General features: G+C 48.1%; 2 protein-coding genes across 2 annotated transcripts in view; both read left to right on the top strand.

Annotated features, from left to right (window-relative positions):
* PLEKHM1 (pleckstrin homology and RUN domain containing M1) overlaps nucleotides 1-23,886 on the top strand; it is a 264,142-nt gene that overhangs the window by 36,133 nt on the left and 204,123 nt on the right. The window lies entirely within an intron of this gene.
* On the top strand, nucleotides 9,601-18,424 carry LOC147665019 (myb-related transcription factor, partner of profilin-like). The gene is made up of 3 exons (XM_086949811.1): nucleotides 9,601-10,695; nucleotides 10,983-11,157; nucleotides 18,208-18,424. The coding sequence occupies exons 1-3, from the start codon at nucleotides 10,143-10,145 to the stop codon at nucleotides 18,422-18,424; spliced, it is 945 nt and encodes a 314-aa protein (XP_086805937.1). The 5' UTR covers nucleotides 9,601-10,142.

Raw genomic sequence — 23,886 nt, 5'->3', positions numbered from 1 at the left:
CGTCCCCCCACTTCTTTCTTTAGGACTTGTGCCCTGCTTATATCCTCACGGAAGTGCTGTGCAAGGTTATCAAGTGCTGCATCAGATCGGTTACTAACGAGTGAACAATGTAGAGAAGGCTTGTTGATGATTATATGAAGAGTAAAGCAAATATATGCAAACTTGTTTAGGTACAATTAGTGTAATTGACACTTGGCAAAAATTGATAAAGGCCATCTACTTATTGTAGCCAGAAGTTTTCTGACTACACATGCCCCACCGCCTATGCCCATTTGATGCTCCAGGATGTTTGTATGCTAAAGATATTGGAGCAGGAAATGGCAAAGGACAGGTTGCACCCTGCCATGGAATACTAGTAGGTGCCCGATGGAGCAGCTAACACAACACTGGAGAAAATTCAGTCGGGCGTTTGAGGGGCTCGGAGGAGGGAAGGGCAGTCGTCATGGCCGCCCCCTCAGTCCTGTTTCTTGCAGGCTCCCCAAGAAGTTGTTTGTCTTACGTTGGTCGTTATTTCATCCCGCTGGCCCGAAGATTTGGGGCTTCGCCTGTCGCCACCTGGATTCTCCTTCCTGTTCTTAATCTGCTCTTCCGCCTGGCTTTACAAACACATGGCTTTCATTGCCTGGCCCCTAGAGATGGACGTTTTCTTTGCCTTGTAACCCCACTCTGTGTGCTTCAAGTTAATACACTCCTCGGCTCTTTTCTAAAGCTTTTCAGGTCCCAGTGGGAAGTCCTTTTGATGAGCAGCGAGGGGAACCTAATGTGTCACCAAACAGCTAATGAGCCCAGGGCCCTCAATGTGTGTTGAATGTTTGTAAAAACGTATGAATTCCGACTCCGTTTCAACAACTCTAAATAACGCGCATTGAGTCCACACATTTCAAATTTAAATATCCTGTCCGAGAATTTAGTATTGATTGCAATGTTTAGTTTGTGCTGCGCTGTACAAATATCAGGGCGGTTGAAAGTAAAAGTCACATGTTTTTATCTCCTATTTGAACAATGTCCCAGTTTATGAAATCTGAGCGCTGCACATGACTTGTCAGAATCTGTTATTGAGAAACGGCGTTCCCACTGTCCTGGCTCGGCTGCAGCTGCGTGTGCCATAGAATGGTTTGCATTTTAAGCAGCCCAGATGGTCACCCGTGAAACATGCAGTGAACTGGCCCAGCCTTCTGAGAATCAACGGAGTACTATTAAATTGGGCATCATTTAGAAATGGCAACAGTGTTATACGAAGCACTGTGTAAACAAGTTAGAATTACTGGTCATAAAGGTATATTGTTTATACAGAATTACCGTTTTGATTAGTTTCAGGTCATAAAGTGACACCTGTCTAACGGGTTTCACAGAAGTGCTGCATGCTTAAAGTGCTTTTATCACAGTTTGCATTTCATAAAATGGAGTACTTTAAATGCCATCAGATTTGGAGAAATCTGTTTAAAAATGACCAACTCTAGGTGGTTTGCAGATGAAGACGAGTTTCTTTCAGATTGTAAAGGGATTTGCCCTTTTCCTCAGAGGAATGCTGTCGTTGGAGAGGTCAGGCAAAGAGAGGGACAGACCGGACAACAGGCGACTGCTTGCCGTATACGGAATCCTATGCCACATTAGATCGCTGCAGGACTGGCACAGGTTGGGTAGGTTTCTTGGCCGGGACCTTCATGGCGACTGGTTCCAGGATGTTTGAACGAAAGGGACTTCAACAGAGTGTTTGTTTTAGGGCATTGTAAAGCATTTGAGGAATGGTTTTGAGATAAAGATGGGTGTTTGTTCTGGTCAAAAAGTGCCCCAGGAGCTGTTTGGCAGCAAGGGGGTGAGAGGGTAGAGGGGCATTATGGGTTTTGCTGAATCGGATGAAGGAAATTCATAAAAATATAGTATTTTGTGAGAAGTAATGATATTGCTGAAATTGCTAGATGAACTGAATTAGAAATAAAAATACATCCTGCAGTACTTCTCGTGCTGAGAAAGATACCTAGAGCTCTCTGTATGATAGGTTGATCTAGTGTACTCCATTCTTGGTAAGTATTCAGCTAACTCTGGATCAGCACTGATTATTATGGCAGTAGTTCAGGAATGCATTGTTTTCTGGAGTTAGTCTTACCGCTGGTTGATTTTTGCCTTCCCTTTAAACATGTCCCAGGCCTGCCCTTGCAGTCTGAATGCAGTTTTAAACTGCCAAGTCAACGTGACATTTAAACCCCTTTGCCAACCCAAAAGAATTCCCCATTTATTACATATATCTCCCCTAAGGTAGGCTCAGTGCAGCCGATAGGGCAGGGTGCTGTGTAATTAAAAGGTTGGACATGTACTTTTAAGTTTTACATGTCCTGGTATGGAAAAACTCCTAAATTCGTTTTTTGGGTCTCGCCTCTCAATGCGCATGCGCATTGAGCGGAGCGAGACCATAGGGGCTTAAACAGAGGTTTAACTAGCTGGCGATTTGATGCTGTGCCCGTGCGCTTTTAGGTCAATGCGCAAGCGCATTGACCTAAAATGCGCGTGCACAGCATCAAATCGCCAGCCATCTGTTCCCCAGCAGCTCTTCCCGCTCCGCCCCACAAGCTTCCCCCAGCGTGTGCTCTGCCTCAGCCGCACTCCTCCCACACCTTTGAAGTGAAGCTTAGCTTCACTTCAAAGGCCCCTGCTGCTTCACACTATTCACGGCCGCCAGGCCGTGTCTCTCCCTCATCGCCGCTCTCCCCGCTCCGCCCCCTGCTGCGGCCGTGTCGCATTTCTCCTCCCCCCTCCCCAAAGCAATGCCCTCCGTCTTGTTATTTGTTGCAGCTTAGCACCAAATCGATCCAAAGGTATTGTACACTGGTCCCTCTCACCCACTTCTTGTGGCGAGGTTAATGCATACTCGAGTTTTATTTTGGTGTGGTTACTTTCAAACCTTCCCCCGTCCCATTGCTGTTTCCAATGCCATCATCCACCTTCCCATTGTTTTAAACCCCTCACCCCGCCACTATTTCCAGTTGTCCCCCACCATCCCTCTATGGCTTTCTCAATTCATCCCCACCCCTCCTGCTGTTGCTTTTAAATCCCCAAAACCCTCCAGTTGTTTCTGTCAGACCTTCCCCTCCTACCTCGCCAGAAAAAACAGCACCCGCTAGCCATCCCACCAGATTGCCTTTTACAATGCTTTTTTACTTAGATTTCTGCCGTGCTGCGCTTGGGCAGCATGCATTTCTGAGAATGACAGTCCGGCAACTAGCCCAGAGCGTGCTCGGGGTAAATAAATACAAGTAAGAGTTAGAGTCCTAAACAGCACAGACCGTGTGACTGACTCGAGACGGGGTGCTGCAGTGCCTCAATGCTGCTGTCTGTCAGACCAGAACATGTGCGCGTGGGACAGCAATGCACCGGACTTGTTCATATAGCTCTTTGCCACCGTCCCAATGCACCGGACTTGTTCATATAGCTCTTTGGCACCGTCCCATATCTTTGTAAACCGGCTTTGCTGCATGAAGTGACTGTTCTGCATGCCGAAACCTAAAACCCACGTGCCTTTATTATTTATTGCTCTCTCTCCTTTATTGTTATTTATCTCTCCCTCCCTCTCGTTTGTTATTTATCTCTCTCTCTCTCTCCTTTATTGTTATTGATTTGGACTGATCAAAGTGAACAACACTGCTGGAGTCCTGCTCACACGTTGTCATTGGTGCCTGAATCTTGTTTCCCGTGGGTCTCAGCCGGGCGGTCATCCCTTTGTTTTGAATCTGTGCTTTGTACATATGGATATTGACACAAAGGGGAGGTTCACAATAGGCTGCAGCATCACAGTCATGTGTTTTGTCTTGTTTTGGGTAATTACAACATGACTGTGGGCTCCGTCACTGCTCACGCGTCTACGTAGCAAGACTAATAAGCATTTGCAATCCAATAGGTCTCATTTTGCTTTGAAGCCAACTGCACCTCCCCTCTCTCTCACGGCCGCCAGGCCGTGTTATTTTGCTCGCATTTCTCCTCCCCCTCCCCAGCCGCCAGCACCTCCCCTCTCTCTCACGGCCGCCAGGCCGTGTTATTTTTTCAGCCTCCCCTTTTTTTTCAGCCCCTGTTGTGCCGCCCGACTTGTTTCTGTTTTGTTTTCGCACCTCCCCTCTCTCTCCCGGCCGCCAGGCCGTGTCTCCCTTTATTTCGAATTACCTGATAACAAGGTTCATTTACTTTCTTTTTAGCATCACATGGCAGTCTGAAAATAGAATTCTTAATCAGTGTTGCATTCCAAATGCTATAGGTGTCACATTAGCGAAAGTTATAACTATTGGCATTGTAAATGACAAAGCTATCAATTTAGCTGTTTTAAAAACCAACAAATAAATAAAATATTTGTCATTTACAAGACCAATAGCTCCAATTTTTCTAATGCGAGACCTATTGCATTTCCAATGCTTGTCTTTACTGTGCCGCCTACCTCTCCCATAGGATAACATTTGGGATTCCTTATTACATTTAATATGTTGTAATTTGTAATTGATAACAAGTAGCTATGTCCTGTTTGGTGTCTATGACATTGTAATGATAAGCCCTCTTTAATGGTAAAGTAGATTTTTTCATTACAATTTTGAAAATGGAACAATTAGAACGTTAGCATTTTCCTGCCCTTAGTCCTTTTGTACCTGTAGCCTGTTTTGGGTCGTATGACTGGGTGTAGCTGACAGTTAAACTTTGTGAATTCCTCCAGGTCACACAATAGAGGGGTCAGGTGTGCCTGAGTGGACCATCACTGGCAGGATGTGAGGGAGGAGCTGAGCACAGCCCCACGTACACCTGAATAGTCTGTGTCCTGCGTTCACACAAAGGGCTGCATACACCCATGTAGTCAGTCTGGAGCCAAGGCAGGGTATGAAGGCTGCCTTGGGACTTCAAAGGGAAACCTCTAAAAGCTTGTCCCCCACTTCAAAGGCACAAATGAGTATAAATACTGGACCTCAGACACAAACTCTTTAGTACACTTCTGGACTTGTGGATACTCTGCCAGGAAGAAAAACTTTTGTGCTGCTGTAGCACTGCCACTCTGTTGGACTGCACCCTGCTGGACTCCTTCTTCGCTGGCTGACCTGCTGTCCTCCCCCCCCCCCCCTTCTGCCTGGTTGAGGCCCGGACCTGCTGCTCTTGAACCTAGAACCCAGAGTGACTCCAAGGGCTAGTTGGCTGGCGTCCTGATCAGAAGCCTCAGGGACATAACAGGCTCTTAACAACCTTGCATCTGCCCCCGGACTCTGCCATCTGTGATCCTACCCTGCCAAGTGGTGCCACCCCTGTCCTGGACCATAGGAAGTGGGCTTAAGGTGCTTTGCCAGCCTCTGTGGACCCAGTAGAACTGATGCATCTCTTCTGCTGCGTGGCGCAACTCCAAGCAGAACCATCGCCTCTTTGCTGCTGCATAGATTGGATCCCTTGCTAAGATTTGTCTCATCACCGTGGCTTGCATTGGAACCGCCTCTGCGCAAAGCATCCTCAGCACAGGCCCTTCATCTCTCGTCCACTGCAGCCTCAACGCTGGACTCAGCCTCGCAGCTCTTCGGAACCGATGTATTGCACTGATTGCACACCACTTCCTCGACGCCAGACTTATCATCGCAAGCCACGCCGACTGGAGCTTCGTTGTTGATGCAACAAGACCTTGCACCACAGCTTTGTCGCATCTCAGAACCAACACAGCATTTCGCCTGTTTGACGCATCTTCGACCCGGATCCAGGCACCGGTTCAGCAAACCAGGATTTGAGGTACTCTGTTCAGCGGACTTAACTGGTTCCCTGTAGCTGGCTCACACCATCACTTCAATGTCGGCTTGTTCTTGTGACTTTGTCCGTCGCGATCAGCTATTCACAGCTGGTGCCTTTTGGCACTATTTTCTCTAAAATAAATTAAATTCAATATCTCTGGTTCTACTAATTGGATTTTTGTCATTTGGATCTTGTTTTATTTTTTAAAGATATATCTATTTTTCTAATGCTGTTGTGGGTTCCTTTTTGTTGTGTGATTTCACTGTGTTACTATTTTAAGTCTCTCTGTCCTTGCCCATGGTCCGATCACTACATCATCACGTTCTCCTTGGCCTGTGCCTCCCACACAAAACAGGCTCCCACTGGGAATCACATGGCTAGAAATTGGAACAGGGCTAATCTTGATGAGTTACACACCCTACTTAGTGCCTCTTCCCCTGTCGAGCAAGACTCCTTAGACAGTCAGGCCACTAGCATCAAACTCTGGCTTGAATCAGCCAATGATATTGTTGCAACATTTAGACGAATCAAACTAAAACGTCCCCATGACGCCAAGAGATGGTTTTCGAATGAATTAAAAAATACGAAACTCGCACTCAGGCAGGCCGAACGCAGCTGGAGACGAGACTACGCCCCTGGGGAAAAAAACCTTATTTATGGCTCAGCTTAAAGACTACAAGCAAGCTATTCTCTGAGCCAAAACTTCATATTTCTCCCTGAAGATTACCGATTCTGCTACCAAGACAAAAGATATATTTTCTATAGTTGATGATCTTTCACACCCTGATAGTGACTATTAAGCCCCTCCCCTCTCTAACCCTCTGCGACTCCCTCAACTCATTCTTCATGGACAAAATCGCTAAGATTAAAAGTAGCATCCCTTCTTGCACACCACCTTCTATTCCTGTACCTACTATTAGAAACTCTTATATAGTGGACCAGATACCCTTGATATCTGAGGATGAGTTCTTTGCTCTTCTAAAAAAGGTAGGCTCTGGCTCCCCCACAGATTGTTGTCCTCCTCACATCCTACGAGAAGTTTTCACCACTTGTCCCAAACCCCCTCTGGTACTCCTCAATAACTCTCTTAGACTTGGCGTGGTCCCCGACTCCTTTAAGACAGCTGAAGTGGTTCCCATTCTGAAGAAACCTAATGCGGACCCTTCCTTAATGAGCAACTTTCGCCCCCATTTCGTTGCTCCCTTATCTCAGTAAGGTGCTTGAGGCCCATGTCACTAACTTCCTTAGTTCATTCATTGAACGCTCTCAGTTCCTTGACCCGCAACAAACTGGCTTTAGGCCAGCTCATTCGACTGAGTCAGTCATCCTCTCGGTCATGGAGGAACTTAGGAGGGGAGCGGATCTTAAGACCAGCCAGGCCTTAGTGCTCCTGGATTTGTCGGCTGCCTTCGACACGGTCGACCATGACCTCTTAATCGACCGTTTCGGCGATGCCGGCATCCAGGGGCAGGCCCTCAGGTGAATCTGCTCTTTTCTCAGCAACCGACACCAGGCCGTCCGCCTCTCTAACTTCTCTGCGGAAAAAGTTAAGCTGACATTTGGCGTCCCCCAGGGATCCTCCCTTTCCCCCCTTCTTTTTAATTTGTATCTGACTCCCCTCATTCGGTCCCTACGTAGAAGCAAGGTCATTGCTTTTAACTATGCAGATGACATCCAGTTGGTTTTCGATATTGACTCTTCAGACCACTCATTCACAATTTCCAGTCCACCATGTGCCTCATCAGTAATTGGATGGAGGCCAATCATCTAAAACTCAATCCCGACAAGACCGAGTTGATCTTGACAGGAGGTACTTCCAACCCATGAAATTCTAATTTTTGGCCCCCCGCTTTGGTTCCCCTCCCTGCCCTGCTGAATCGGCAAACAGCCTGGGGGTCATAATTCATAAAGACCTTTCCATGAAGTCCCAGATTGGTGCAGTGGTATCCTCCTGCTTTTTCCACCTCCGCAGAATACGTAAGATCTCCCGATTTTTAACTACGGAGGCTCTAACCCTGGTTCTCCTGGCCCTGGCCATCTCTCGTATTGACTATGCCAACTCACTCTACGTTGGCATCCCAGCTTACCAGCTTCGCCGTCTGCAGCTGATACAAAACCAGGCTGCTAGACTCATTTTTCATCAACTGAGACACCATCATGTCCGTCCTTTGCTCAAAATTCTCCACTGGCTTCCAGTGGCTAAACGCAGTGAATTTAAACTAGGCTGCATCCCTTTTAAAGCACTGGCCGGCCTTGGCCCAGCCTTTATTTCCTCCTTGCTTCACCGCTATCTTCCGTCTCGTAATCTTCGTTCCTCCCACCTGGCTCTTCTCACAACCCCTACCTTTTTCCGCAAGAAACACGGTGGCCTCAGATTCTCTTTTCTTGCCCCCTCCTGCTGGAACTCACTCCCTTTGGACCTGAGATCAACCACTTCCTATACCCACTTTAGATCTCTCCTGAAAACTTTATTGTTCCGCCAAGCCTATGAATAGTCACATTATCTGTCCATTAACCTTCACTTCTGACTTTCTGCTTCTTCCCTGCTCACAGCGCCATGAAACCGTTTGGTGTAAGCGTGCTTTAAAAGTATTTTTAACATAACATTAAGTGTTGCACAAATACTTTACAGATTGCCTTTAAGTTAAGCCTGACTTCTCCATGCCAGGGAACCAGGGATTTGAGCAAAAGGTTAATTTGGGGTTTGCTTGTATCTTACCCTGACCAGGATTGTGGTTGCTGCTTGACCAGGGCTTACACCCCAGTCAACCAACAACCCGATTTCTTACACTGGTGTTCAGAGGTGAGGATTGGACTTGTTTGTACAGTACCTTACACCCCACATAAATAATCTAAGACCAATTGAGGTTACTATGTGGTTGTAAGGAACTGCACAAACTTGTGTTTGTGCAGTGTTTTACGCCCCACAAAAATCAACTGTGACCAATTGAAGTTAAATTCTCTCTAATTGGCCTTTTTGACTTACGGAAATTCTCTTTGCATGATGTGCCTGAATCCTCCTCTTCAAGCATGGAGTTTGAGCTGGCAAACATGGAGTCCTAAACTGTGGCCCAGCTTAAAGAGTTACGTAAAGAGAGGGTCCTTCCAACCAAGAGCACCACCAGGAAGGTGGAATTGAATAAGGTGCAGAGGGCTAGGCAGAAGTCAACCAGTCTCTTGCTACAGCAACTGAAGCAGATGAGGTGATGGACAACCAAGGAGAGGATTTGTGCCTCAGTCCTGAGGGCCATCTGCCTGCTGAAGGGAATGACTTGACCATTAATTTGGAGACCCATGCCAGGGCAGATCTTTTTGTGTGGTGTTGTCGTTGTGTTACTGTTTGAAGTGTTGCACAATTACTTCACACATTGCCTCTAAGTTAAGCTTGACTGTTCTGAGCCAAGCTTCCAGGGGCATGAGCACAGGTTACTTTAGAGTTTGTGTGTGCCTTACCCTGACAAAGATTGTTGTTGTTACTTAACCAAGGCTCACACTCCAGTCAACCAAAAACTCAATTTCTTACAGCAAAATTGTAAAGCAATGCTAAACGGTCAGTTTTCCTAGTACTATGGCTAAAATGTTCCCACTTTACCCCATCTACCAGTAGAGTTTGGGTATTTGTGTCAGTTCATATCAGTAAATTGGATAGCTTGTTTTGAGCTCTTTTTCAATGCTTTTTGTAAAACTTGCTACCTTAACTGAGCTGGTTTCTAAGCACTTCTAATGTTTACAGATAAAAGACTAAAGGCATATGTAGACTGTAAGACATACTTTTATATTTCATTCCAATTCAATAATCAAATTACTTTCTTTGTACACTTGACTCACCAAAGATAGTGATATCCGGCATATAAGGCTGATTGTAGCATGTGGTAGTGGGATAGCAACTCAAATATAGCCTAAAGTATAGCCAAATCGGTGTCTCTCCAAGAAACTCAGGCCTTAATTTATAAGGCAGCAAGGAATGAAACTCTTCGAATAACTCCACAACTCCATATTCACACAATGTACATGCTCCGTTCCCCCCTGTGCCCGATTTATGTCCACTCTTAGGGCCAGATGTAGGTAAATCCTGTTTACCGACTCCTAAATACCGACTCATACCGAATCGGTATATAAGAATCGGTAAAAAGTCGGAAAAAATTACTGATTCGGTAACACTCGAAAAATGGAATCGGTATTTACCGATTGGTATTCTCCGATTCGGTAAATACCGAATCGGTAATACCCATTCATTCCTATGGTCCTCCTGGCCCATAGGAATGAATGGGAATTACCGAATCGGTAAATACCCAATCGGTTAATACTGAATCGGTAGTTTAAAAAAGAACCCATGTGAGCCTGTGAACCAATCGGGAACACCCACCACACCCCACAACAAAGCTACAGAGGATCCAACCAATCAGATGCAACCACCCCTCCCCAGTACCTGGGAGTGGCCACACCCATGCAGGTGCAGAGCAACCGAACTGTTTACAGAGCAGGAGGAAACAGAGAGGAGCAGGCTTCCCTGGGCATACCTGATCATCAGAATGGAGTCCCAGGATGGCCAGAAGGATGCAGCAGAGCGCAGGAGGAAAATTAAATTCAGCTTAGCAGAATTGCAGGTGCTTGTTGAAGAGGTGGTCAAGCACCACAGCAAAATTTTCGGAAAACAGTCTCTGCATGTTGCAGAGTCTGTCAAACGTAATACCTGGCTTGACATCCAGACCAAGGTCAATGCCATTGGGGTCACACACAGGGAGATAGATGACCTCAAAAAAAGATGGTACGATCTGCGGATCATCACAAAGAAGAAACTTGCAGTACAGAGAAAGGAAGCTGGAGCCACAGGTGGAGGAAAAAACAGAGCACCAAGACTTACAGACCTTGAGGAGCTGGTTGAATCCACCCTGGAACCAGAAAGTATCCATGGGTTTGGGGACGCTGACAGCTTTGCCAGAGCTGCAAAGAAGCAAGGTAAGATGCATGGACAGTAATCCCCACCCATTTCCCTGTCCCCCTTCCCCACTGTGTGTGTAAGCATAACACTCCAGAACAAGTTTTACTTATGTCCAGCAATGCATCATGGGAGACGCAGTCATAGGTACATACATTCAATGCAGTCACCATAGAATACAGCAAGGCATGCTACACACTACTTCCAGAAGCTGATGAAGACTAGGCAATTGTGTGATAGAAATGTAATTTAATAATGACACACTGGTGACCTGCACCACTGACCCAATGCCCATATCTGTCCACAGGAGAGTCACCACGCAGTACAGCACCAGAAAGGGAGGAGAGGGCACTGACAACTGAGAGGAGGGAAAAGAAAAAAGAAACAGCAGGTCACAGCGCTGTTCAGAAAAACAACACCACAGCACAGGAAGCCACAACACCTGAGCGACCCACCACACCACAGCCTCAGTCCCCTCTGTTGTTTGAGACACAAGAGTCGGAACCAGCAGCACTTTCCCCAACACCAACATCACAGTCATCTGTGCAGGGAAGGGCAAGGAGGCTTGATGTGCCCCCCTCTGAGGATCTTGCAAACGTCAGATGAGGAGGATGAGGAGAGTGAAAGTCAAAGAAATCCACCTGTGCCTGACAACGCTGGTCAGCAGAGTACTGCCGGCGCTGTGCGGGCCAGTGTCCTTGGCCGAAGGGCACAGGAGAGAGGTGAAGGCCAGGACGGAGAGGGGGTCTTTTGTGGACTAGAGGCCACCATGGTAAAGGTCCAGCGCCTACAGGCTAAGGCAATGTTAGCAGTGCACAGGCAGGTGCGCAGTATCAACTGCAAAATGTCAAACATGGACCATGGTATTGGCAAAATGGCAGAGAGCGTCAGTCCATTGCAAAGGGGATGACAGACATGACACAGTACAGGAGTGCTCTCTGTGAGAAATTTGATAGAGACCACTCAGAGCGGCGCAGGGAGCACTAGTGTATGCGGCAGCAGTCAAAAGCCCTGAACCGCTTTGCCACAGCAACCTCATTGCTGTGCCGGCGATCTGTCGCCATGCAGGATGCAATTGTGCATTGCTGCACGGTTTTGTCAAGGGGGATGGGGAGAGTCACCTCTGCCATGGAGCAGATGCTCACAAACCAGGCAGGCACTGCTGGAGACACAGGTGTCGAGGAAACAGAAGACTCCACCAGCAGGAGTGGCTCTAGCACTCCTGTTCCTGACATGTGTAGGAGCAGCAGGCGCCAAGTTTCTGACCCAGGCACAACCCAAAGTGTTGAGACCCAGCCTCCTGCATCCCGCACTGTAGTGCGTGGGCGCAAACGTTAAAAACTGCCCTCAACCCACAGGACAGGTTACAGTGAGGTGAACTGTGACCACCCAGTCATGGAAACAGACATTGTAGTATCATGGTTTGTTATCTTTTACATGCTGTAGTGACAATTAAACTACATACTTCACAAACTACGCCTGTCTGTGTCTCCTTACTTACTTAGAAATATCGACATGTGATCTCTGCCCGTCGCAATCTCCCATCTGTTGCTGCTGCTCCTGTTGCATGGTGCGCTGCCTGTTCTGTGTCATCATCAATATCCTCATGATGTGTGATCTCCACTCCACCTCTGTGCCTTCCTTGGTGGCAAGATTGTGCAACATGGCACAGGTCGCTATCATTTTGCAGCACGAGATGGGAGTATACTGGCGTGCACCTCCACTCTAGTGGAGGCAGCGGAACCTGCTTTTGAGGAGTCCAAATGTGCGTTCAGCTACGTTGCGAGTAGATCTGTGAGCCACATTATACCACCTCTCACTCCTGGTAGATGGAATGAGGTAGGGTGTGAGCACAAAGGACCGTAGGGCATATGCACTATCGCCTAGGTGAAAAAGAGAGTGCCATTAGTTACATACTCATGAAACATTCATCTGCTATGACTCTCAGGGTGTGTCACAGTAATTTACCTAGCAGGTATCCGTCCCCAAACTCTCCAGCAACAAGGCGTGTGTAGATCCCACTGTTCTGGAATATGTAAGAGTCGTGGGTACTCCCAGGGAATTTAGCCACAATGTCTGTAATGATGTTGCCAGCGTTGCATATCACCTGCACATTGATGGAGTGCGTTGACTTACGGTTCCTGTATATGTGTTCAGTGGCTGCAGGTGGGCATAGTGGGATTTGGGTGCCATCTATGCAGCCTATCACATGAGGGAAGTGTGCCAGTTGATAAAAATCAGTTTTGGTCTTGGCAAGTTCCGCTGGTGTGTCAGGGAACCAAACGCAATGATGCATTCTCTGCATCATGGCCTCAAGGAACTTCCTGAAGAACCGGGAAAGGCAGCTCTGGGACACCCCACCTACTGCAGCAATCACACTCTGGTAGCTCCCAGAGGCAAGCAGGTGTAGGCTACACAGCACCTGCACATGGGGTGGGATGGCGTGCGCCCTTGGTGTTGGGTGATCCAGGTGTGGGTGGAGGTCCCTGATCAAGTCCAGGATAGTTCTGGGGTGTAGCCTGTACCTTTGCAGTATCTCTGGCTCAGTCAGTTGGAAGAGTGTTATCCTCTGCCTGCAGACCTGCTCCTCCCTTCTCCATACCCTCTGTCCTGCTGCCTGTAGCCATAGCCACCTTGCTATGATGTAGAATGCCGCCATTCTGGTTGCACTGTTGCATTTTGGGACCTTCTTTTATGGCCTGCACCTGGTTACCACCTGCTTTCAATCCATGGTAAATACCGACTCTTAAATACCGAATTTCATGAAATTCTGTATTTTTTGGGTTTCCTACATCTCGATTGACATTTTTTACCATTTCTTATTTACCGATTCGGTAAATAAGAACTCGGTAAATAGGGATTCGGTAAATTACGAATCGGTAGAATACCGACTCATATTTACCGATTCGGAACATTTTTGCTTCCTACATCTAATTTTCCAAATACTGGACGGTAACGGACGAAATTACAGAATTTCAGCCGCTACCGACCGGTATTTGGCTACCTACATCTGGCCCTTAGTCCCCAACTTGTGGACAGAAATGCAGCCCTCAGTCACACCTCAGAGTATACTTTTTGGCCCCTTGGAAAATCACCCATGGGCTACCAGGAGCCTTTCAAAATCATTTTTGCTTCTGCTAATTATGTTGAAGCTTCAACCCTTCCTAACTAGATAATGTGATCTAGTTGGAAAGCTGCCGACTTTGACACTATGGTCAGATATTTGAGTTTACCCTTTGGTCATAACATTTTGTGATCCTAGGCAAATCGCCTGTAATTCAGAGATGTAAATTCTTTGCTTGATGTTTTCCAGCATCCCCCTCTCCCGTACTGTACAGTGCTTTATTGCACTTTAATACCAATACCTTCATATAGTCAGTGCTTGAACTTTAATACCCAAGTACGCAATTTAATGGTATAAACCATTACTGGACAAAATGTACTTCATCTTCACTGGTCTTGAAGCTCTCTGTGTAGCCGGTGAAATACTGGACAGATGGTAATTCTGCCATGACTCCAGTTATTTCTTCCTTTACATATCAACTGGTGTATTGCATAGCCCCTGTGCAGGAGCTGATTGCACCTACCCATAAGCATAAGTGCTCAGGTGGGAGCTAGGAACAAAGAACCAGACGAGAACCCGACTGCACTACCCTCGTGGTCTCTCATTGACTGGGGAGACGAGCAGCAGAAGCTGATCGACTGATACTGCTACTTTGACTTGGGGTGCCTTTATTAGGCTGTGCTGCACCATGTTTTCACTTATCTTTATGACTTTGCATGGGAAGCAATTGCTACTTTCAGCCTAGCTCTGCTAGTAGCAGTAGGACAAGATTCAAATCCCTTGGTAGTAGTTCTGAGGCAAAAGCAGTAGCCTAATCCCTAAGTTGGTAAGATTGGCAAGTATATGTCAGGAGGCTTCACATGGCAGGGACTTTCAGCACAGCTTTGCTCAGCATCCCCCAGTGAACCTTCAGAACTTTGAGATGATGTCACAGGCTAGATGCTGTCGCGTTTCCCTATTAAGATAAAGAATGGATGAACATGCTAGGGCCTATTCACAAAGACCTTCTGGTGTATGTAAAGTAGAAATTACTCTTGTACGTAGTTCTATATGCCTTTGTGAATTGGTCCTAATAATATGTTAATACTCAGGAACTCATTGTATACACTTAGTACAAACAGAAAGGACTGTGCCCTCATTGCACTTTTATTAACAGGGAGATGGTCGTTTCAGGGCTGATTTGCAAAGACATGTCAAGTACACATAAGATACTTCTATTGCACTGCTTCCAGTACCCACAAATGCTTTTGGAAATCTGACTCCGTTGTGCTTTCTCTGGCAGATGCCCGGTTACTCACCAGTAATCTTCATTACTCCAAGTTCTGGTCTTCCTGTCCCATTCTTTACCAGTGAGCAGCTTGTCTGCTCCCCAGAAACCTTATACCTAGCAGATTTTTTAGCACTTCCCCCAATATGGCGCCACCTATATGGTGAGAATACAGGGGGAAGTGCGTCCCACAACATCCTGGGAATACCAACGAAACCCAGAAACAAAAACAATCACCATAAAGAAACCCCAGGGAGGGAGGGAGGGAAGGGCTCAGAAATGGGACGGGAAGACACCAAGACTCAGAGTAATGAAGATTACCGGTGAGTAACCGGGCATTACCTACTCGTCTCTCTTTCCGTCCCATTCCTTATCAGTGAACCCATACCGAAGCACACAGTGATTGCAAGAAAAAAGACCAGCAATTGCAGCAAACAGGTCAATTTAATCAAAAAGAAAGCAGTACAAATCCTAAACCATGTACAGCAGACAAAACATGAGAGTCAAAGGCAGCCGAGGCCTCCATCCCCAGCTGAAGACTGTAATGGGAAACAAAGGTATGGGTGAGGCCCACGTGGCAGCATTACAAATGTCAGGCAAGGAGGTACTTTTGAACATGGTCCAGGAGGAGGATTCACCCCGGGTGGACCTACCCTGGACCAAAGAAGGGAGAGGACAGTGAGTGGACTCATAGCTGAAACCACAGCACACTTCATCCAACGAGTCAAGGTGGACAAGGAAGGATGAAGCCCCTTCCGAGAGATCCTGTAGGTAACAAACAAGGAATCAACCTTCCGAAAGGCACTGGTCTGATCCAAATAGATGCGGAGAGCCCTCAACATATCCAAAGAATGCAGAGCCACTTCCTCCATTTAGTAGGGGTCCGGAAAAAGACAGGGAGGACAATATCCTCGTAACAGTGGAAAGAAGACAAAAGCTTGAGCAGAAAAAACTGACTAGGACGAAGAATAACCTGGTCAGAGCAAAAACGCAAAAAAGGGGGGGGGGGGAAGCCAGCAAAGCACCAAGCTCACCAACTTGCCGCCCAGAAGAAATGGCCACCAAAAAAAGAACCTTAGCCGTAAGGAACTTAAGGTCCACAGAGAGCAAAGGCTCAAAAGGGGGCCCAGTCAAGGCGTGCAGAACCAGGGGAAGATCCCAGGCAGGGACAGGAGAGTGAGAGCCAGGACGCTGAATCAAAAAACTCTGCAATAGGCGAGCCACCAAAGGGAAGACCGAAGACACAGAAGAGTCCAGCACCCGCACAGCCGCACAGGAGGAGGAAGACAGACCCTTCCTAAGGCACCAGAAGGTGAAGTTCTTCTAGTGACGGTCATAAGACTTCAAGGTGAAAGGGCGTCTAGACAATTGGATGCTCTGGGCCACCTCAGCAGAACAACCAAGGTCCAACAAACTCAACCTTTCAATTGCAAAACCCCCAGCTGGAGGCGGTGCAGGGAGGACACGCGGAGAAGAGGAACCTGCAGAGGGGAAACTGCCAATGGGGGCACACCGACAAAGCCAGAAGAAGGGGAAACCAAGGCAGACAGGACCACTGCAGCACCACCAGAAGAATCTTCGCCCGATCCAACCGAATCTTCTGGAGGACCTGTGAGATTAATGCAGAAGGCGGGAAGGCAAACCAGAGACCCAGCAACCAAAGAATGGTGACCGCGTCAATCGCCCATGCCAGCCGAGAAGGAACGAGTCTGCAAAAATGAGGAAGAAGGGCTGATTCCTCCAAGCCAAACTGATCCAGCCAGGGAAGGCCGAACCGGATGACGATCTGATCGAACAGAAGAGGAGCAGACACGTGGTCACAAACGAAGGGAACACCCTGCTGAGAGAGTCCGCAGGCCCATTCTCCTTCCCCGGAAGATAGACAGCCGTCCGAGAAAAGGGATTCCGCTCGGTCCAAAGACTGATCCTCCTGGAAAGGAGAAACCGAGACCTGCACATGCCCCCCTGGCGATTCACATAAGCCCGAACAACCTGGTTGTCGGTCTGAACAGAGACAGCATGGCCCAGAAGGAGAGAAGCAAACCACAGTAGAGCCAACCAAACCGCCCGCAACTCCTACCAGTTCGAGGACTGGAGAGATTCGAACCAGGACCTCCAACCCTGAGCCTTCAAAGCACCCAGGACAGCACGCCAACCCACGGCACTGGCATCGGTTGACAACACCACCACAGCCAGAGGAGGAAGAAGGCCAAAACCCGGGGAAAGAGACTGAGGGGACATCCACCATTGGATAGCAGCCCGAATCCCCGGAGTAAGAGCGTCGTAGTCCTGAGAGGCAGGATCCCAATGAACCAGAACGTGATGCAGAATGGGATACAAATTCAGACTGGCCCAAGAGAGGAGATACGGAGTGGAAGCCATCTCCTCCTGACTCCGCAACCAGAGCCGGGCAGATACCTTGGACTGGGACAGAACCCACAAAAGGTGGCAGAACAAAGTCAACTGTCTCTCCTGGGAGAGGAACACCATCCCCAGGTCCATACAGAAGAGAGCCCCCAGGAACTTCAGAGTCTGGGAGGGCATCAGGGAGGACTTCCTGTGATTGGTGAGGAACCCATAGGACTCTAGAAGACAACAGACATGGTCCACATCTGACAGAGCCTGAGAGAAAGGAGGAGGAACAATCAACCAATCCTCCAGGTAGGGAAAAACTTGAAGACCCCTGGAATGGAGAATACCCACCAGAGGGGCCAAGAGCATCGTGAAAACCCTTGGTGCATATGAAAAGCTGAAAGGAAGCACCCGGAACTGAAAGTGCCGAGAGTGGACAGCAAAATGGAGAAATCGCTGATCCGCAGGATGTATAGGCACGTACAGATAGGCATCCATCCGGTCCAGTGAGGCAAGGAAACACCCCGGCAGCAGCAGATGTAGGATAGACCGCAAAGTCACCATTTTGACAGTACGCCTGGGAATGTAAAGATTGACCCTCTTCAGATCCAAAACCGGGCGCAGGTCCGCCGTATCCTTTTTGGCGACCAGGAAGAGGATGAAATAACAACCCAGGCCCGCTCCAGAGGAGGAACCTCCACGATAGCTGCCTTCCAACAGAAGCCGCACACCCTCCAGCAGGCCGTCTGCCTCAGAGGATGACGAGGCAGAGGATTCACCTGAAAGACCAGAGGGGGAGCAAATGGAAACTCGATCCGATAACCTGCTGACACCGTCTGTACCTCCCAGGTATCTGGAAGAGTTAACTATTGATGTACAAAAAAGCAAAGGCAACACCCAACCAGAAAAGGCAGACCGTCATTGTTTAGGAGAAGGAGTGGAGGAAGAACCACCGGCCTGGGGTCTGGACTTGGCACCAATATGGGCCCCCCAGCCACGACCGTGCCTCGAAAGGGCTGCGGAGCATCCCTGGCGAACGGAAAACCAAAGGCACGGCAGTAACTAATCCCCTGCCCCCAAGAAGGAGGGCCAACAGGAGCCACAAGCTTACGATTTTCCGCCGACTGCTTGACCAAATCCTCCAGCTGGGGCCTGAACCCCTTGAACCCCACAAAAGGCAACTTAAACAGGACCGACTACTGAGAGGACTCAGCCTTCCTAGAACGCATCCAGATATGACGTCTAGCAGCAATCGAAACCCCAGAAGCAACTGTGGAGGCACAAAAATTGTCAAAAGAAATGTCTGACAAATAGCGCACCTGCAGCAACATGAGAGCCAAGAGAGAGGAGGCCTCCTCCCTGTCCTGCAGCAGAAGAGCCAGGGCCTGGAAATTCTTTAGCAGGGACTGGACCATATAGTTGGAGTAGGTCGTCGCCCTGACAGCAAAGTTGGAAGCAGCATAGGAATGCTTCACCGCACATTCCACCCTCTTATCAACAGTGTCAGAAGAAAGGGCATCATCCGACAGAACCAAGCCCTGAGTGGAAAGACCAGCCATTAAATTGTCCATCTTGACCGACTGAGGGAACTCAGCAGAGAACCCCTCCAACGGATAACGCGTATGGGAAACCTGACTTATCCACATCCTTCCACTCATGCATAAGCACCTTGCTCACAGCGCCATGTAAGGGCAAGGATTCAGGATCCGGCTGGTGATACTGAGTAAAAATATCATCCTCCTGGACATCCGGCACAGGAGGAGCGAAACTAAAATTGCCACGTGTATGGTCAAATAAATCGGGGAGCTCTGCACCTTGAACAAAACGACCATGCACACAATCATCCTCCTCGGCCCCCACATCCTCTGCCGATGGGTCAGGCTGATTGAGAGTCCCACGAGGCACTTTGGCAGGTGGGCCATCCGTCTCCCGAGTCCGGAAAGCTGCAGCAACAGCCTCATTGATAAGGAGGCGCAGGGTATCCAAGCTAGGAGCAGCAGAGTCAGATGCACCCTGGGCCATGGCAGCGCAATATCAGAGCAACAGAAAAGAACAGGCACTGAAAACAACCAGAAGAGGTTGGGGACCAACTGAAAAAGGACCCGTTTAAAAAGAAACAAAGTCCAGAGGCACCCGACCTCTCCTGCAACCAGGAAAGTGGGCGGATGCATAAAAAAGAGCCCGGCCACCGGAAAATCCCTAAAGGTGGCACGAAACCCAGGAGGATGCTCCACGCCGCAGGTAACTAGTAGAGGACCCGTGCCCGCTAAAGCAAGGCGCAACAGGACCAGTAAAAGAGAAGCGGCTGCTAGAGCAGGCCGCGGATATCCATACACAGTGGCAGTAACGCGGGATGTGGGCCGAGGCCAGGACACAAGCCACAAACACCATCGTACATGGAAGCTACGGAGCGCTGCCGAAGCGAAAGAGGCACAAGCAGCTGCTAGAGCGGCGGTACTCAAAGTACGGCCCGCGGGCCAGTTGCGGCCCGCCAGGTCACTCCATGCGGCCCTCGTGGAAAATAGCAGGCACGAACTCCACACCATTTTCTCACCCGAAGCCCCCGCCCTCACCTGCCTCTCTGACGTCACTTGCTCACCCTGCCTTTGATGAGTCAGCTTCCCGAGCGCACACAGCCGCACCGCACCGAGCAATTCACAGGTCTTTTAAAGATCTTTTGTTTGGTAATGAGGCTTATGTCCCGACCCCGGATTAAAGCCCCTGCAGTTCCACTCTGCCCTTTTCCTGAAGAATCAGCCCCCCCCCCCGTAATTTGACTCTAGTTGCGCCTCTGTGCCTGTGCATGCTGCTCACAGTGTGGCCTCTTTAGTTTCTCAATTGGTGCTGCTAAATCAGCTGTCTCTGTAAGTAAAATGTATGTTTTTTATGGCCCCGAGTTAGGTTTCAGCCAAGCCCGGCCTTTCCTTGCTCAGGCTTTCAATGCCCGCATGTGGTGTGAACAAAATAAATAAAACGAGGATAAAGCAATGTCCTAATGTCGATCCCTGGGCTGTGCCTAGCCTTTTGTTTTATGGCATGGCTTTTCATGAGATACCTACAGGCTCACTGTTGACAACAGTGGTGCTAGGAAAAGTTTGGAGGTGGAATTGGGGATAGGGGGATGCAGTTCATACACAACGTTATATGCCTCAGAAGCAGCCGGATAGTTATGTATAAATCCCAGCTTCCCCACATTTCTTGCTGGCTATTCAACTTGCTTTGTGCATTACTCAAGAAAGTGTTGAGAAGCGCAGTGAGGAGGTATGGAAAGGTTAGGGTTTAACAGAAGTGAGCGAGGGAGTAGGAGCAATGTGAATTATGAGCACAGAATAAGAGTATTGCCGGTTATGAGGAGTGTAAGGGGGCAGGAGCAGAGAAAGGACAGGCAGAATGGGCTGCTTTACACTTAAGGACTATACTGAGCAATATATATGCTAAGTCAGGGACATGGGCAAGGAAATAGTGAGGGGTACAACAACAATGGAACCAACAGCTATGAGCTAGAAACAGAGTGAAGGGAAGCAGTGGAGTGAAGGTGTAAAGCAGAACTGTAGGAAGAACAAGGAACTGTCTTGTCAATAGGGTGAACCTTCAGTAGAGTGAAGGTGTACAGCACAATGAGTGGGTAGGCGCTGAGTGACGCAATAGGGCACAATGAGAGGGTAGACGCAGAGTGGTGCATTAACGTGCAATGCAAGGTTAGGCATAGGATGAGGTGTTAGGGGCACACTTAAAGGGTAGGCAGTTTGATAGCTTATGAGAAGAGTGAGAGAAATAATGCCGAAAAAAGTAGACAAGTGGGGCACCAAAAGAGTGTCACCAGATAGGGGTAAACTGTGATGGAGGGAGAGCAGGAGCAGCATTAACATGTCAAGGTGACAGGCTGTGAGCATAGTGAAATAGAAGGACCAGGAAATGAGTAGAAGCAGAGTGAAGAGCGGTGTAATCATGAGGTGGAGAGTCAGACAGAGGAAGCTTATGAGCTTAGCAAAGAGGTACTGGGGGCAGAGTCTGATGATGGTAATGGAAAGTGGGGGTAGGGACAGTGTGAGGGGCATTTATTAGATAAGGAAATAACCATGGGTAAGAGGAGAGGCATAACAAGTGGTGTACATTGAGGGTAAAACAATAGAGGTGTAAAGTTGTGACAGAGTGCCAGGCTGCAGGACGGCTCAGGAAATTATTAAGGCCAAAGTGGTGGGATGAGGATGTAGAGTAGAGGAATATGGCAATCATGAAACAGTCATAAGGTAGGGTCAGAGTCAGAGTGCAGTGACAGAGTGAAAACCAAGGATCACAGCAGACCCTAAGAGCAGAGTAATTGAGTGTGGGGCTCAGGGAAGAATAGCAGTAGACGTGCTGCCTGATACATGCATTATTATTAAATGATATGCACCTACCTGAGATGAGTCATTTTGTAGATGACACTACAATACCTCTGCTGTATAGTTGGGCAAGCTCATTGACTAGGAGAAGGCAGCGTGACACACAGCACGTCTCTTGCCCATTATGCTGGACATTGTGCCATTCTAAATGTGCATTACAGCCCAAGTACATGAATGCATGTATTGTGTGGGTCCAAGCATGCACATTACAGCATGGAGCCATTTATGCATGTACTTTCTCGGTCCATTAAGAATATGGCTGCCTGCTGTCACTGATGCTTGTATTGCCTGCGGTTACATTCATGTGGTAAGTTTCATGAGCTGGGGTGTGCACAGAGGGCTGGACAGAGGACAGAAAACCTACCTCTATCAATGGACTTTGCTTTTACGCTTCTGAGTTTTGCTGGATGATCTTGGGGCTTTGAGGGTTGTTTGTAGTGACTTTAAGAGGCATAGGGGTATGAGTTGTGTCTTCTGAGAGACAAATGAAGGGTGTGTCCAAGTATCTGCGTAACTGAGAGCCAAAGAGCAGGGAACTGGGTTTTTGTCAAAACAAGGCACAGATGGAAAACTATGGTCAGAAACACACAGACTCCAATAAAAAAAAAATATTGATAGCATTTATTCGGGTTAAATAAACACACATATATCGCATTTCGAAATACAGCACTGTCTAGTCATGTTTTGAAAAGGGGCTGGTTTTATTTTCACCCCAGTAGCTCTGCCCCTACTGACACCGCCTCTCCCGCCTCCATCATGCAGGCCCATCTGTGCGGCCCTCGGCCACAAGCCAAACTGTAATTTTGGCCCCCGAGAAAAAGTTTGTGAGTACCCATGTGCTAGAGCAAGCTGCGCAAACCCAAATAAAAAAACATTACACACTTAATCATACAAAAATAACAGAAAACAACAAAGTCAGCAGCTACAGCAAGCTGGACAAAAACACAATAAAAAAAGAACGAAAAACCTACCCAACATACCGCCCTGCTAGGTAAAGAGAAACTGACGATGTCAGAAAAAAACAAACAGGATGTTGTATGATGCAATTCCCCCTATATTCTCACATGATAGGTGGCGCCATATTGGGGGAAGTGCTGAAAACTCTACTAGGTATAAGGTTCTGGAGAGCAGACAAGCTGCTCACTGATAAGGAATGGGACGTGAAGACGGACGAGGAGGTAATGATGTGCTCACCACAGCTGGTGACCATGGGCCGGTTTAGTGACTGGCGTTTCCACCATTGGATAAAGGAGCAGTGTTTATCTCTCGTCCTGGCTTGCACATATCCCAGTCCTGCCAAGAACAACGCATTTCAGTGTGGTAATCTGCATTACCTCAGTGAAATGCATTGTCACGCATTCTGTGTTGTGGCTCAGCTGTCACTTAAAGCGCCAACACAGCATGCCATCGGGCCGTGGCGTGCGCTGTGCTGCTGCAGAAGGCTTTGACTCATACTGTGAGCTACATCAAGGCTGGCAGGTTCACACTCAGTGACTAGATCTATCATGGATAAACTTCATCTGACCAGGTTCCTCGCGGCGCGGCTGACAGACAACTTGCAGGGTGACGTCATGGACCCTTGATCCGAAGTAGTTAATGACCAGTCAGGCACCGCAAAGGACGTCACACACATCCTGCTGCCTGATAGCTGGAAGTTTTGAGTAAGGGCCTGCACAGCTCCACGCTAGCTGGTTTGCGGGTGGCGTCATGTTAACAGAAGAAACCCGTTTGCAAGAGTTTCCCTCGCCTGAACGGAAATGCCATAACTCTGACAGTATCTAACTGGAAAAGTTGATATCTGTTCAGAGAGCTCTTACGGAGGTGGAGTCCTAATAGCACGGGCGGTAAGATGTGGTACTCTGCAGCAGGAAGAGATGCTCCGCTGAAGGGTGAACCGGTAAAGCTATATGCAGTAAGTCTGTGTTTTTAAAATAACATAAGGGTTTCTGTTAGCTATACGTGCTGTTCTCTTAGTTTATTACCTCGTGCAAGTAAGAGTTAACTATCTGAACTTTCTTTGCGCGAACAGTCTAGTCGGTGAACAAGTCTTTAACTCTCAACGGAGAGAACAGTTCCTTAGGACTTCTCAACGGAGAAAAATATCCATAACTTGAAGGATTATCTTGCCCCAGGAAGGGGCAGC

Source organism: Lissotriton vulgaris, unplaced genomic scaffold (genome assembly GCF_964263255.1).
Source record: "Lissotriton vulgaris unplaced genomic scaffold, aLisVul1.2 SCAFFOLD_499, whole genome shotgun sequence".
Taxonomy (NCBI): Eukaryota; Metazoa; Chordata; class Amphibia; order Caudata; family Salamandridae; genus Lissotriton; species Lissotriton vulgaris.
Note: the sequence above shows the minus strand (reverse complement) of the source record. Positions and strands in the feature narration are given on the sequence as shown.